A 13981-nucleotide genomic window follows, 5' to 3' on the forward strand; every position below is an offset into this window, starting at 1 on the left:
GGCGTGTAGAACACAGTCTGTCCTGATAATGTCCCAGAGCTAACAAACTGCTCAGAGCCCTTGCTCATGCCTAACCCCAGCAGGATTCTCAAAACTAGGCATTGCCCCACCCATCTCCCCAGAGCACGTCTACCAAGTTGGACAAAAAAACAGCTGAGGATGAGCACGCTTGTCTTCCCCAGCATACCTCTGAACAACGCACTGCCTGTTGATTAATGCACTAACATGGGATGTAAGAAACCTAGAGTCAACTCCCTGCTCTGCTACACTTGGAGCAGAGACTTGAATCCATGTTGCACCTCCCAGGAGAGTTCCTCTAACCACAAGATCATATTCTGGGGTGGGTCAATCTCCCCTGTTGAAGCTCTTCGACTTCGTATAAATAATAATTTGGGGAGCCAGGAAAAGACACTGAGTCTGTAGCCTGGTAGTTCGGGCATTCACCTGGGATGTGGGAAAGGCAGGTTCAAGTCCTTGCTCCAAATCAGCAGAGCATAAGGATTAGAACCAAAAGTCTCCCTGCTGCCAGCTGCGTGCACTAACTGCGGCATAAGTTTTTTTTCTATTACTGTTCTGATTCAAGGGGATAAGCAGCATAGTGCTAGAGAAAGCTATACTAGCATAAGCAGCAGGAAAACTTTTAGTTACAGGGCCTGAATCTTGCCTGGCTTAATATTAAACACTTTATTACCTCTACTATTAATTACCTAAAGTAGCCAGACACTGTCTGTTTTTCAGGGAGCGAGAGAATACCATTTTTCTCTCCACACAGTGCAAGTGTCAAGTCTAGAAGATGCATTGCTGCAGGTTTGATTTGATCTCTGTTGCCAAATATTGCAGAGTAGAGAGCATGCAAATGTGATACACATTGACCGTGTGTTACTTAGAAAGAAAGGCCCAGCAGGTGCAATCAGTTATCCACATTACTATAACAAACAACAGCCGTGGAAGACAAAAGTCAAAGTGTACAACAAAGATATCCTAATACAATCTCTTTATTAATATTACCTAGCATCATACAGTTAATGTAATACTGTGTGTACTGACTATTAAATAAGACAATTTATAATTTCCTATAATTTTTTACAGATGCTATGATTCACGCTATTATTATGCAGGATGATGACGGTCCCAATAGGAACGATGACTTTGATAATATAGGACGATGTTAATTACTGAGCGCAAACAACATTTGAGACCAGATCTTTTCTACTTATGTACATCATTGTTGCCTAGCTATAAATACTTTGGAAGAACAAAGGATTGGGAGGAAGATTTGAGCTTCTATTATTTGTTCTATGGAAAAAGGGTAAGTGACATTGAAAAAAAGAAAAACTGGGATAATATGAGATGAGAAAGGAACAGAGAGATGGATACATGGAAAATCTAGGAAATACAGAAGCAAGGACGAAGAACATTAAGGATGGAGGAGCCACGGAAGGAGTTCAAAGATTTGCACTAAAGATGTTTTAAGAGACACAGATTAGAATTCAGGGGACTACAGCTCCAAAATCTCTTTCATCTTCAAAACTCATTTCTTCCTATTGTTGGCCTGGTCTTAAAAATGAAACACCTGAGTTGTTAATGTTTTTTTGGTTTCATAACATTGTGACAGAAATGAATTTATAAATTAACATCAACCTTCACACATGGCAGCAGTGGCTTCCTCAGATAACTTATTCAGCAGACGGCAAACACTATCACGTTTCTGGCATTCCTTACACTGAAAACACAGTGTGCTCATTTAAAAAAACCCCTCATCGCTACATTGTCAGTCACTTGTTGGAATGAAGTAATGACATTTGTAACAAATTCACCGCTTGGCAGACAAAATTGATTTTTTTGATGATTCCCTTGTCGTAAATCTTCCAAAAACTCTGCTTTAAGCTTATTAAGTTCTTCTGCCAGAATCTTCATCTCACTTGGAAGAATATTTTTATCTAAAAGAAAAATAAAACTATAGTTTTATCTTCACATGCCTGCTAAGTTTCAAAGAACTAGGCCTGGGTCCTGTGAACACTAACTTTAGTGGGACTTCTCATGAGAATAAAGTTTCACACGAGTTTTACTTGCAGGACCCTAGGGTCTAATCTTATACTATTTCAGTGTACGGGTATTTCACAGTTTCAGCCTTATGTTAGTTACCAGTTGAGCTATATACCCGTGGAGAATGACAGTTAGAATATGCCATGCATACCTTTCACATCCTTCATTGTTTGAGAGACAATTCGTCTGAAAGCCTGATCAGCTTGGTGGAGAATACTAGCTGCACAAATGGCTCTGTCTGTTTCCTATCCAAGATCAAGAGAAAGTTATATTTAAGAGTAGAAATGCATCCAAAAATGTTCAGTTTCTTTAGAATTTCACCCGCTTCTGTGTGTCCCTCTCCTACTGTATGTAAGTAAGTATTCATGATTCAGGGGCAGATTACAGCATTTAGCCACAGTTTTGTGTTGGGAGTAGCATGGAAAATGCACCATGGCATTACCTCATGGCGTGTCTCTGCTTTTCCCCGGTACAACTATCTGTACCACCCCTTTAAGGGGGACAGCATACGATTTCCCTCCCAATGCAGTCAGTCAGTTGTGGGAGGCATTATCTTAACTACTGTAGAACATATTCAAAGCTTGTTAAAATGCAGTCCAGATGACTTAATTAAGAATTTGTGGCACAGTCACTATTTTTCATAGCGAAAACTCATTCTGTACACAGTCTTTTTCCTCTGTGCTTTTGCAAGCAAGAACTGTGGAGGGAATTTCTCATTTTTAGACACCAAGGTGAACAGCATAACTAAAAATGTGCAATTAAGTCTTTCAATATAATCTGCAGGAGGGTATTTGTTTAAAGACAATTAGTACTACCTTTTGCTCAGTATTTTCCTCAATTTGTTTCACTGGATTTTCCAAAGCAGTAACCAACAAATTAATCACCTGCAAACTAAAAAACAATGTTATTGACACCTTTTCTCTCATTTTGTAAAATCAACATATAATGGCACAAAAAACCCAAACAGCTGATTCTCAGTTAAGGTTGCAAAGTAAATAATGTAAATCTTAGACAAGACAAGGGGGCAAGAAGAACATCACAACAACAAAAAATACACATTACAAATTATGGAAACTATCACAACTATCACTTAAAGTAAATTACATAAATATGTTATTACTATTACAGTTCCAAAATTCAGTTAATGGCAGTACTGACATTTGAAAACTCACCATACTTATTCCTAACAACAGTCTTAACTCTAGCCCAAAATACTGACTTACAAACTTTTTCAAAATGCACACAATGAATTGTATAATTTGCCAGGGTAAAGAGGTTTTGACATATTAAATTGTATAAATCAGGTTTTGATACTTAAAGTTGTACGTCAGTTTTTGACATTTTATTTTATAAAATTTTCTGGAATAAATAATTTATGATTAGTTGAGATAATATCTTTGTTCTTTATATCTATGTAAATGATCCTATCCAAGAGATATTGTTTAAATCTATATCTATCTAAAGTTTCAAGTGTTTAACTTTATTTGACTTCAGTGAAACTTCTCACATGGATACATTTATTCACATGCATAAGTGTTGGCAAGGTCAGTCACAAATCTGTACCATAATTAGGGCCCTACCAAATTCACAGCCATGAAAAACGTGTCATGGACCATGAAATCTGGTCTCCCACCGTGAAATCTGGTCTTTTGTGTGCTTTTATCCTACACTCTACAGATTTCACAGGGGAGACCAGCGTTTCTCAAATTGGGGGTCCTGACTCAACAGGGAGTTGCTGCAGGGAGGCCACAGGTCATTTTAGGAGAGTTGTGGAACTGCCACCCTTCTGTCTGCGCTGCCTTCAGAGCTGGGGAGCTGGAGAGCAGCAGCTGTTGGCCAGGTGCCCAGCTCCAAAGGCAGCGCCCCGCCAGCAGCAGCACAGAAGTAAGGGAGGCCATGGGCAGCAGATGACCCGGCCATTGGGGGAGGCTAGCCCTCGGCCCCTCGCCTTGTGCCTGAGCCCCCTCTTTTCCTCCTCCCTGTCTGCCCCCTCCCCCACAGGAGCCCAGAGCCCCAGGTGGTGCAGCCACAGTGCCCTCAGCCCTGGTGCCCCAGGTGGCCGCTCCCAGCCCCAGCTGGCCACCCCCAGCCCTGAGTGGCCTGGCAGCTCAGCCAAAGCACCCCCAGCCCTGGGCCAGGTAGGTAGCGTGGCCCCAGCGCCAGCTGCCCCGAGTCCCTGTGGGAAATAGGCCGGCCAGCCCCAGCCAGCCAGGGTCAGGGCAGAGTGTGGGGAGGGGATCTGGGGGCAGAGCGTGGGCTGTTGTGGGAGGCACAGCCTCCCCCTGCGTACGATACCCGACGCCCACATGGGTGGCAATACCATACCATGCCACCCTTACTTCTGTGCTGGCAGTGGCTCTGCCTTCAGAGCTGGGCTGCTCTTCAGCTGCCCTTCTCTGAAGGCAGCACCTCCAGCAGCAGCAGTGCAGAAGTAAGGGTAGCAGTACTGCAATCCCCCCTACTTAACATTGCAACCTAATCAAAACTCCCTTTTGGGTCAGGATCCCTACAAGTACAACACCCTGAAATTTCAGATTTAAATAGCTGAAATCATGAAATTTACAATTTTTAAAATCCCATGACCATGAAATTGACCAAAATGGACTGTGAAGTTGGTAGGGCCCTAACCACAATAAGAAGTTATGTAATTTTGGTTATGATGATCATTGCTTTTCATCCCCAAAAAAGAGATTGAAACCCTGTTTCAACTGAAAATCTCAACATGACCTCAACTATGGCGCCATCAGTGTCTGTCCAGAGCTTTGTGGAGAAAAAATATCTTAAAGGATTGTGATTTGGGAAAATTAATAAGAATCAATTAACATGAATAATTTTGTAAGGAAAAGGACACCATCTTATTCCTTTCACTTTTGTTTGTAACACTATCCCCACTGTAGAAATCTGCAGAGAATTACAATTGTTTTAAAAATATTAAAATCTAGCTGTGCTCTTAATAAAGGCGTTTTAGCATCTTCATTAGAAAGCTGTTTTCCCAAAAATATAAACAAAAACAAAGCTTAAGAAGACTGTGCAGAAGCATTTTTTGCATGCATGTGTAGAACCTTGTTAAAAATAGGCACAAGCATCCTTTTAAGCCTGCTGTAGAACCACTATTGGCTCAAGTTTTAAAATATTTTCTATGTGCATTTATATTAATTCCCTGGCTTCCAGAAATAGCTCTACAGAGTGTGTACAACATACTGCACATACGTAGTGCATGAAAATTGCTATTTGCCTCTCTATGAAAGCAAAGTATATAAAGGAGAACTTTAATATCACAACATACTTATCTTCTGAAGTGCATTCGACACTTTTCAGAATTAGGCTATTTTGTTCCCACGTGTTTTTCTCAGGATTTGGTACTTCTATTTTTCTTGCCATTAGACATATGGTCTCATCAGGTAATGGCTGACTTCTCAGACAATTCCTCTGTAAACAGGACTCAAGTGGACAGTCTAAAAATAACTGGCAGAAGCCCAGTGAATCTAAAAGAATTTCACAAAATATTTGCTTTGAAGAAAATAGTAATTTTAAACTGCTAAAGTAATGCTTTCTGAAAACTATGTGTGTGAGAAATAGAAAAATTTTACCTAAACTAGAAGTTGCCTATAAGGCAGAGAAACTAGTCCGAGCTTGTGCTTTATTTTTAAATATTTTAGCAATTTAAAATTTATTTTACCATTAAATAACTTCCAAAATGGACTAAGCAGTTAAAGTTCACTGAATCTGCAGAATAATTATTTTGCTATAAAACCTGGAATTAATGCATGTAAAGGACAAAAAAAATTACATTTGCGAGCTAGCTGGTACACTTCATATCTCATGCTTTGATAATAAAAGTTGTCATCCAAAACAAAATACAATGGTCTGGAAGTGGTCGTATTTATTACGTAATGACAAGATTTGGCATCATGTATTTCTGAAGATATTAATCCTTGTTCTTTGAAACAGGAAACAAAACTTTTCCATGTTGCTTCAGTTCTGTTTGTTGGAGCACATAAATGATCTCCATTAATAAGAGCATGTAAGAAGTGTTCAAGGTACTTTAACAGTTCATGTCGGTACAATTTCCAGCAAGACAGCTATGAAAAAAACAAAGTATTTCACATTTAATATTAACGTTTAATTTAACAAATACTAACTCCCGCCCCCTACGCTTCTCATGTTCCTTCCAGTTCTCCCTTATGACGGTTCTTGTGACTCCTTTCTTCTTCAGCCTTCCACTTTCTTTCATGCTGCCTACTACCCACACCATAGCCTTCCAATTCCATATAAGTCTATCACTTTTCCTCCCCGATGGCCACCTTTGTGGCAAAAGCCCTTATTTAGCACATGTTTAATATCAGGCATGTTCAACATGTTAAACACATGTTTAACATCAGGCATATGCTAACATGTGTTTGCTTAATAATGATTTAAGCATGTGCTTAATTGCATTGCTGAATCAATGCCCAAAGGTTGATCGCCTCACACATTTTTATGTCTTTGTGCTTGAACGGTGTGCAGTTGTCAGGTGTTATATCTATTTCAGTTTGGATACAAGCTCTTCAGCCAGAGAACTTGGGACCATACCTACATGGCAACATTTTCATGTACTTCAAAGGAAGGAGGCCTCTTGTTGCTGTCTTTAATTCACTCATTATTAACATATGGCAGCAGATTTAACACTGGCTCATACCTCAATATTTAGACTCCAGAGTGAGGTTTGGGTAGAATTTTGACATTACCACTGAATTTCTTTGCTCTTGTGTTTAGGAAATAAACACTTAGCTAAAATGAGAGCTGCTAGGCAGGGACAATTGTGGTCCCTCTGTGTCTAAAGTAATTGATTATCGTCCCCTCCCATAGCAGTTGGGGTCTGGGTGTACTCTGCAGGGAAAGGCAGAAAGAGAGGCAAAACAGAGTGGAAATGCGAGAAATGGTCAGAAGTGAAGAGCTGAACAAAGAGATGGTATTGGGCTGCAGGGCCTGTGCCACGTGCTCACAATGTCCTTTGATCTCAACATAAATTGCATATGCTCGGCCTCTCTCAGGATTTGGCCTTTGCTGGGGGAGGGTAGGACCACTTTTAAAGCTCTGCCGTTGGGTCACCTTCCCCACTAGCTTTCCCCAGAAGAAACCCCCCCTAGTTGAGGCAGAAATTCCCAGGCTCAGCTGTGGGATGGGAACAGACACAATGGCCTCGTGCGTGTGTCACCCACGTTGAGCTCAGAGGTATCAGGAAGAACAAGTGGCCTTCTGAGGAAGAAGAGGGGGAGTGCCCACAAAGTGGCACTTGTGGGTTGAAAATAACACTGCCTTAGACAGTACAGAAGGAGCAGTCCCTGGGATACAGTCTGCATTTGGGGGAAGACGAGGAGGGACCATATAGGGAGGCAACCCTGCCCTCAGCACTGGGGAGGGGCGGGTCAGCTCCGCCCTCAGCACTGGGGAAGGGTAGTGCCCGGCCACGGTGGGGTCAGCTCCGCCCTCAGCACTGGGGAGGGGGGGGGTCAGCTCCGCCCTCAGCACTGGGGGGGGGCAGTGCCCGGTCACGAGGCGGGGTCAGCTCCGCCCTCAGCACTGGGGAGGGGCGGGTCAGCTCCGCCCTCAGCACTGGGGAAGGGTAGTGCCCGGCCACGGTGGGGTCAGCTCCGCCCTCAGCACTGGGGAGGGGAGGGTCAGCTCCGCCCTCAGCACTGGGGGGGGGCAGTGCCCGGCCACGAGGCGGGGTCAGCTCCGCCCTCAGCACTGGGGAGGGGCGGGTCAGCTCCGCCCTCAGCACTGGGGAGGGGCAGTGCCCGGCCACGAGGCGGGGTCAGCTCCGCCCTCAGCACTGGGGAGGGGCGGGTCAGCTCCGCCCTCAGCACTGGGGAAGGGTAGTGCCCGGCCACGGTGGGGTCAGCTCCGCCCTCAGCACTGGGGAGGGGGGGGTCAGCTCCGCCCTCAGCACTGGGGAGGGGCAGTGCCCGGCCACGAGGCGGGGTCAGCTCCGCCCTCAGCACTGGGGAGGGGCGGGTCAGCTCCGCCCTCAGCACTGGGGAAGGGTAGTGCCCGGTCACGAGGCGGGGTCAGCTCCGCCCTCAGCACTGGGGGGGGGCAGCTCCGCCCTCAGCACTGGGGGGCGGGCAGTGCCCGGCCACGAGGCGGGGTCAGCTCTGCCCTCAGCACTGGGGGGGCGGGTCAGCTCCGCCCTCAGCACTGGGGGGGGGGGGGGCAGTGCCCGGTCACGAGGCGGGGTCAGCTCTGCCCTCAGCACTGGGGGGGGGTCAGCTCCGCCCTCAACACTGGGGGGGGCAGTGCCCGGTCACGAGGCGGGGTCAGCTCCGCCCTCAGCACTGGGGGGGCAGTACCCGGTCACGAGGCGGGGTCAGCTCCGCCCTCAGCACTGGGGGGGGCAGTGCCCGGCCACGGTGGGGTCAGCTCTGCCCTCAGCACTGGGGAGGGGCAGTGCCCGGCCACGAGGCGGGGTCAGCTCCGCCCTCAGCACTGGGGGGGCGGGTCAGCTCCGCCCTCAGCACTGGGGGGGCGGGTCAGCTCCGCCCTCAGCACTGGGGGGGCGGGTCAGCTCCGCCCTCAGCACTGGGGGGGGGGCAGTGCCCGGCCACGAGGCGGGGTCAGCTCTGCCCTCACACTGGGGAGGGGCGGGTCAGCTCCGCCCTCAGCAGTGGGGAGGGGCAGTGCCTGGGACACAGCCCGCCCTGAGTGGAGCAAGGCCAGCGCACGTGCCGCCACTCGCTCAAGCCCGAGGAGGGGCGTGGCAGGCAACTGCCCGCGGCCAGCGCAGTTAGCACTGAAAAGGTTCCAGGGCTGCGCAGAGCAGCGCTGGCCAATAAAGGGGAGGTCAATCTACGCTAACCAATAGGAAGGGCAAAATCTGTACTGACCAATGGGTGTTGTTCTACGAGCCCCACTTCTGTCTCTGGTTGGCTGAAGGCCTCCTGCGGAATGAGGTCATCGTAGGTCAGGAGGGCGCAGTCGCAGCCTGGATCCCCGCGGCGTTGCAGGCTGTGTTTCAGCGCCCGCGCCAGAGTGGACTTGCCCGCTGCCGGCAGCCCGCACAAGATGCACACGCCCAGCCGCCGGGTCCCGGCAGCCTCCATCGGGGCGGGGCAACTGACAGCGAGCGGCTCCGTGTCGGGAGGCGAAGACTCGGAGTGGCGCGCGGCCCCTTGCGCGTGCCGTTGTCAGCGCCTGGCATGCCGCCCTTTCAAAAACACGCATGCGCGCTTGCAAGTGTGTTGCCTAGATGCGCACGCGCAGTGTCGCCAGTTTCCCATCCCATGGGCCGGCGTTGGGCCCATCGTCATGCCCGCGCAGACATTCGGGAGGCCGCTGCGCCTGTGCGGGGTTCTCGTCCCTCTGCTCCCCGTTCAAGGCCGTGGGGAAGAACGGGGGTGAAACGCCCCCGCCTGGGGGGCGCTTGGGGGGAGTCTCGGGGCTGCAGGGGCCCAGTGGGGAAGCGGCTGCCCTGCCGGCAGGTGGCCCAGCCTGGCCTCGCGGGCTGCCCCATCTCCCAGACCCGGCCGCTGTTGGATTTTTCAGCTGTATGAAGGTCTCCTTTCCATCGATCGGTCTCCTTGGTTTGTGCAGCTGGAGGCGAAAATAGCCCTTGCCGTGCAATGGGAGCTTCCTGGCAAACCTTTCAGTGCTTCCCCAGCACTTTACGTCTCACACTGCTTCTCAGAACACCCTGGTGAAACCGCTATGGTGAGCCAAAGGGGGTGGAAACCAAGTACAGAGAGATCCACATTACGGATTGACCTTTGTAGTCTTCCTGAAGTGAATGAGGCTACTTATCAGACTGAGAGCAGGTTTTGCCTTACCTGACATGGATCCCGAGCCCGCAAACTTAGCTGTGTTGATGGAGCCCTGCACAGACATGGAGCTCCACTCGTGTGGGTGAAACTGTGGGGATAGGGGACTGCGTTAGTCGGGTTAGCTTGCAGGATCTGGGCCCTTGGTTAAGATCCCAAAATGTCTGCAGAGCCAAAATCAGAAGTGACCAGACCTAACTGCCCTCCTCTGCTTAGTCAGATTGACTCACTATGTGGCCTCTACAATGAATAGATGCATATAATGTTACTATGTCTACAAAATACCAAGTACAGTATTTTCACGGATAGTATAAGTGGTGAAATTATTGTCCACATGTTTTTAAAACCTGAGATCTAGTCAGTCTCCAAAAAAATGAGTTAAATGTTTTTAGGCGTATTCTAGTTTACATTAGAACTTGACTGAAGTTAACAAAAGTATGGCCACATTGGGTCATCCCAAAGGTCCATCTAGCCCAGTATCCTGGCTTCCGACAGTGGCCAGTGCCAGGTGCCCCAGAGGGAATGAACAGAACAGGTAATCATAAAGTGATCCATCCTCTGTTGCTGATTCCAAGCTTCTGACAAAGAGAGGGTAGGAGCGCCATCCCTGGCCATCCTGGGTAATAGCCATTGATGGACCTATCCTCCATGAATTTATCTAGTTCTTTTTTTAGCCCTGTTATAGTCTTGGCCTTCACAAGATCCTCTGACAAAGAGTTCCACAGGTTGACTGTGTGTTGTGTGAAAAAATACTTCCTTTTGTTTGTTTTAAACCTGCTGCCTATTAATTTCATTTGGTGATCTTTAGTTCTTGTGTTATGAGGAGGAGTAAACAACACTTCCTTATTTACTTTCTCAGCACCAGTCATGATTTTATAGACCTCAATCATATCCCCCCTTAGTTGCCTCTTTTCCAAGCTGAAAAGTCCCAGTATTATTCAGCTTTCCTCACATGGAAGCCATTCCATACCCCTAATCATTTTTGACAGGTTTCAGAGTAGCAGCCGTGTTAGTCTGTATCCACAAAAAGAAAAGGAGGACTTGTGGCACCTTAGAGACTAGCAAATTTATTTGAGCATAAGCTTTCGTGAGCTACATCCGATGAAGTGAGCTGTAGCTCACGAAAGCTTATGCTCAGATAAATTTGTTAGTCTCTAAGGTGCCACAAGTTTTCCTTTTCTTTTTACTAATAATTTTTGTTGCCCTTTTCTGAACCTTTTCCAATTCCAATATATCTTTTTCAAAATGGGGCTACCACATCTGCACGCAGTATTCAAGATGTGGGCATAGCATGGATTTATAGAAAATATATTGCTTCTATATCTTATTGCCTATCCCTTTCTTAACGATTCCCAACATTCTGTTTGCCTTTTTGACTGCTGCAGCACATTGAGTAGATGGTTTCAGAGAACTATCCAAAATGACTCCAAGATCTTTCTTGAGTGGTAACAGCTAATTTAGACACCATAATTTTATGTTTTCCAATGTGCATTACTTTGCATTTATCAGCACTGAATTTCATCTGCCATTTTGTTGCCCAGTCACCCAGTTTTGAGAGATCCTTTTGTAGCTCTTTGCAGTCTGCTTGGGATTTAACTATTTTGAGTAGTTTCCATCCTCTCCTTATTAGGACATAGAAAATCTCCTAAATTAAGTGGATTAATACCAAAGTCATTTATTTCATTTGTGAATTACCACAGGTAGATGGCAGTAGTGGTCCCCCTACTGCACCTTTTTCTTAACCACTTCAGTAAAAAAAAAAAAAAAAAATTCTGTGAAATATTATTATATATCTTGGAGACATATTTTCAAACAAATGCTCTTAAATAAATTATCTTACCATTAATTCATTTTCCAGAAGTTGTTGCAATTAGAATATATTTGCCCATTGTAAAAAAAAACGTACCTACATATACTCAGAAAATTATAGATATGTAAATATTTTTACTTTTTAATGTTACATGTTTCACAAGTATTGATTTACAATACTCAAGCACTTAAAATAAGATGCTATAGAGAAAAATTCTTCTGTCAGTACCACAGAGTATCTTGAACAATACATTTGTAGTCTTTGGGTGAAGGATTTTGGTTGGAGCCCATATATAGTGATTTTATCCATGCAAAATGTGCATCCCTAGGTATTTTGACAGAAAAAACACACTTTCACAGAACTTTAATACTTTTAAAACAAAACCAAGAACAAACATTTCCTTCTGTGATTTTAAAAGTATACTTCTATTTTACTTCATACACTATTTTATTAATGTACATGGATAATAGGATACATTTTTATTTTTGTTTAATATGGAGGTTACTGAAATTCTAAGAGATACACTCTGACTCTATTGCTTGAGTCAATTCACTTAACAAGGTGGGAATAACAAAATGCTCCTTGAAACACTGGATAGTATTTCCATAATAAATTAGATGTGTGAATGCTATTACAACCAATATAGGTATAAACCATCAGTTTTTATCCAGACTTAGTTTGAAATAAATTACAATGCTAGTTTTCAGTAAACATTTTTTTCCGTATCAGAAGTACCAGTGCAAATGATTTACTGATTCCTGATGTATATACACTACTAGAGTACAAAATTGACAACTTTTATATTTCTTATATTCAAAAAATAAAGGTACTATTAAATATGCTAACATTAACAAGTTGTACTAAGATACTGCCAGCATGTCATACTATTATTATTAAAACAATAAGCAATAGGTTAACAATGGGCACACATTTAATATAACTAAAAATAATGGTTGCCTTCCACAGACTGAGAAATTACAAATGGAAGAGACTTAGGTCATCTAATCCATCTCCTTGTCAGTGCTGAGTTTTGTTTTTCTACAGTATATTTTCTGTTTCATTGTCTGGTTCAATTGTAAAATGACAATAAAGGGGTTTCCACTGTTCCTTTGGGAGACAAATCCATAAGTTAATAGATTTTAGGATGTTAGTTTATGCCCCCAAGATTCACACATGAAGCTGGCCCAACAGTCATAGATCTCACCATTCTATGTGAAAGAATGTCTTTGCTATAGTGCTCCCTTCCCTAGGGAGGCGTGAGTGAGCACAGAAAGCAGCTCAGGTAGCAGTGAGATCCATGTTGGGAGGGGAAAGGGATCAGAGAAATGTACATTGTTTCCCCATCAGCCTTATTGGAAATTCCTCTGAGAAGAACAGAACAAACTCAGTTCTTACGGAGCTTTCCTTCACCTTAGGTGTCTCACACAGACTCAGGAGGGAGGGATATGGCCCACAACTGGGAAATCTTCCTGATATTTAGCCTGAAGTGTCCTTTGGTTAATTTTATTTTATCATTCCTATCACTTTGAATCACCTTTAACATTTTCTCTTTTTCCACTGTGTTTTCACCCTGGATATATGTAATGATTCGCCATGCCCTCATTCCATTAGTTGTCCATTTTGCCAAACTCTGTGCAATTTTAGTTATTTTCTTTTAAATTAAAACTCCTTGCTGATAGTGTCACATTTAGAACTACAAGACTATAATGTGTTCATTTCAGAGCTGATGTATTCCTAGAAATCTCAGATTGTAATTACCAGTAAACATTTAATATGTAGTTAAGCAGCTAGTCTTTTTCCTGAAATGTATAGTAAATAAGGTAGTACACAAGGATATGTGTAATAAAGTAAAAATTATTGCTGAGGCTACATTCATTATTTATACCCATATTCTCTTCACCAGAATTCTTTTGTTTATTTGTAATAGTTGAGTTTAAATGTAATATTGCTAATAAGTATCACCACTGCTCCAGCCCCAGGACATTGTGTAAAAGGACTGAAGTGGCATAAAAGAGCCCTAAAAGCCTTGGTTCTGAGGCACTCAGAAGACAGCCGTAATGCTGCCTCCCAAGGATCTCTTCACAGACCCTAGCATAAAAGAGTGGTGAGGTAGGGCTCCAGCACAGTGGTCCTGCAGAGATGCTAGGCAGTGCCGCTTCCCACCAGACAGCCCAATGAAGTTGTAACTTAGGCCTCCAGAGCTGCCTGAGTTACACAAGAGCCTCAGAGAGGCTTAGGATTAGGAAGGTGAGTTAAATCCATCTTAAACTCCCCTTCTCCCTGGCTGCTAGTTTTGTGCTGTGCCTCAAAGTCTAGGTTGTGGAAGAGA

General features: G+C 44.8%; 2 protein-coding genes across 4 annotated transcripts in view; both read right to left on the minus strand.

Moving 5' to 3' along the window:
- Positions 1 to 986: 986 nt before the first annotated feature.
- On the minus strand, positions 987 to 9227 carry PSTK (phosphoseryl-tRNA kinase). Its single transcript, XM_073354143.1, has 6 exons — positions 8913 to 9227; positions 5837 to 6128; positions 5333 to 5531; positions 2862 to 2937; positions 2198 to 2291; positions 987 to 1940 (listed from the first exon to the last, which is right to left on the minus strand). The coding sequence occupies exons 1-6, from the start codon at positions 9126 to 9128 to the stop codon at positions 1741 to 1743; spliced, it is 1077 nt and encodes a 358-aa protein (XP_073210244.1). The 5' UTR covers positions 9129 to 9227; the 3' UTR covers positions 987 to 1740.
- Positions 9228 to 12119: 2892 nt separating this feature from the next.
- LOC140914974 (disintegrin and metalloproteinase domain-containing protein 9) overlaps positions 12120 to 13981 on the minus strand; it is a 43748-nt gene continuing 41886 nt past the window's right edge. For all 3 annotated transcript variants that reach the window (XM_073354146.1, XM_073354144.1, XM_073354145.1), the window contains one exon: positions 12120 to 12759. The gene's annotated coding sequence lies outside the window, so the exon portion shown is untranslated. The remainder of the gene's footprint in view (positions 12760 to 13981) is intronic.

Source organism: Lepidochelys kempii, chromosome 7 (genome assembly GCF_965140285.1).
Source record: "Lepidochelys kempii isolate rLepKem1 chromosome 7, rLepKem1.hap1, whole genome shotgun sequence".
Taxonomy (NCBI): Eukaryota; Metazoa; Chordata; order Testudines; family Cheloniidae; genus Lepidochelys; species Lepidochelys kempii.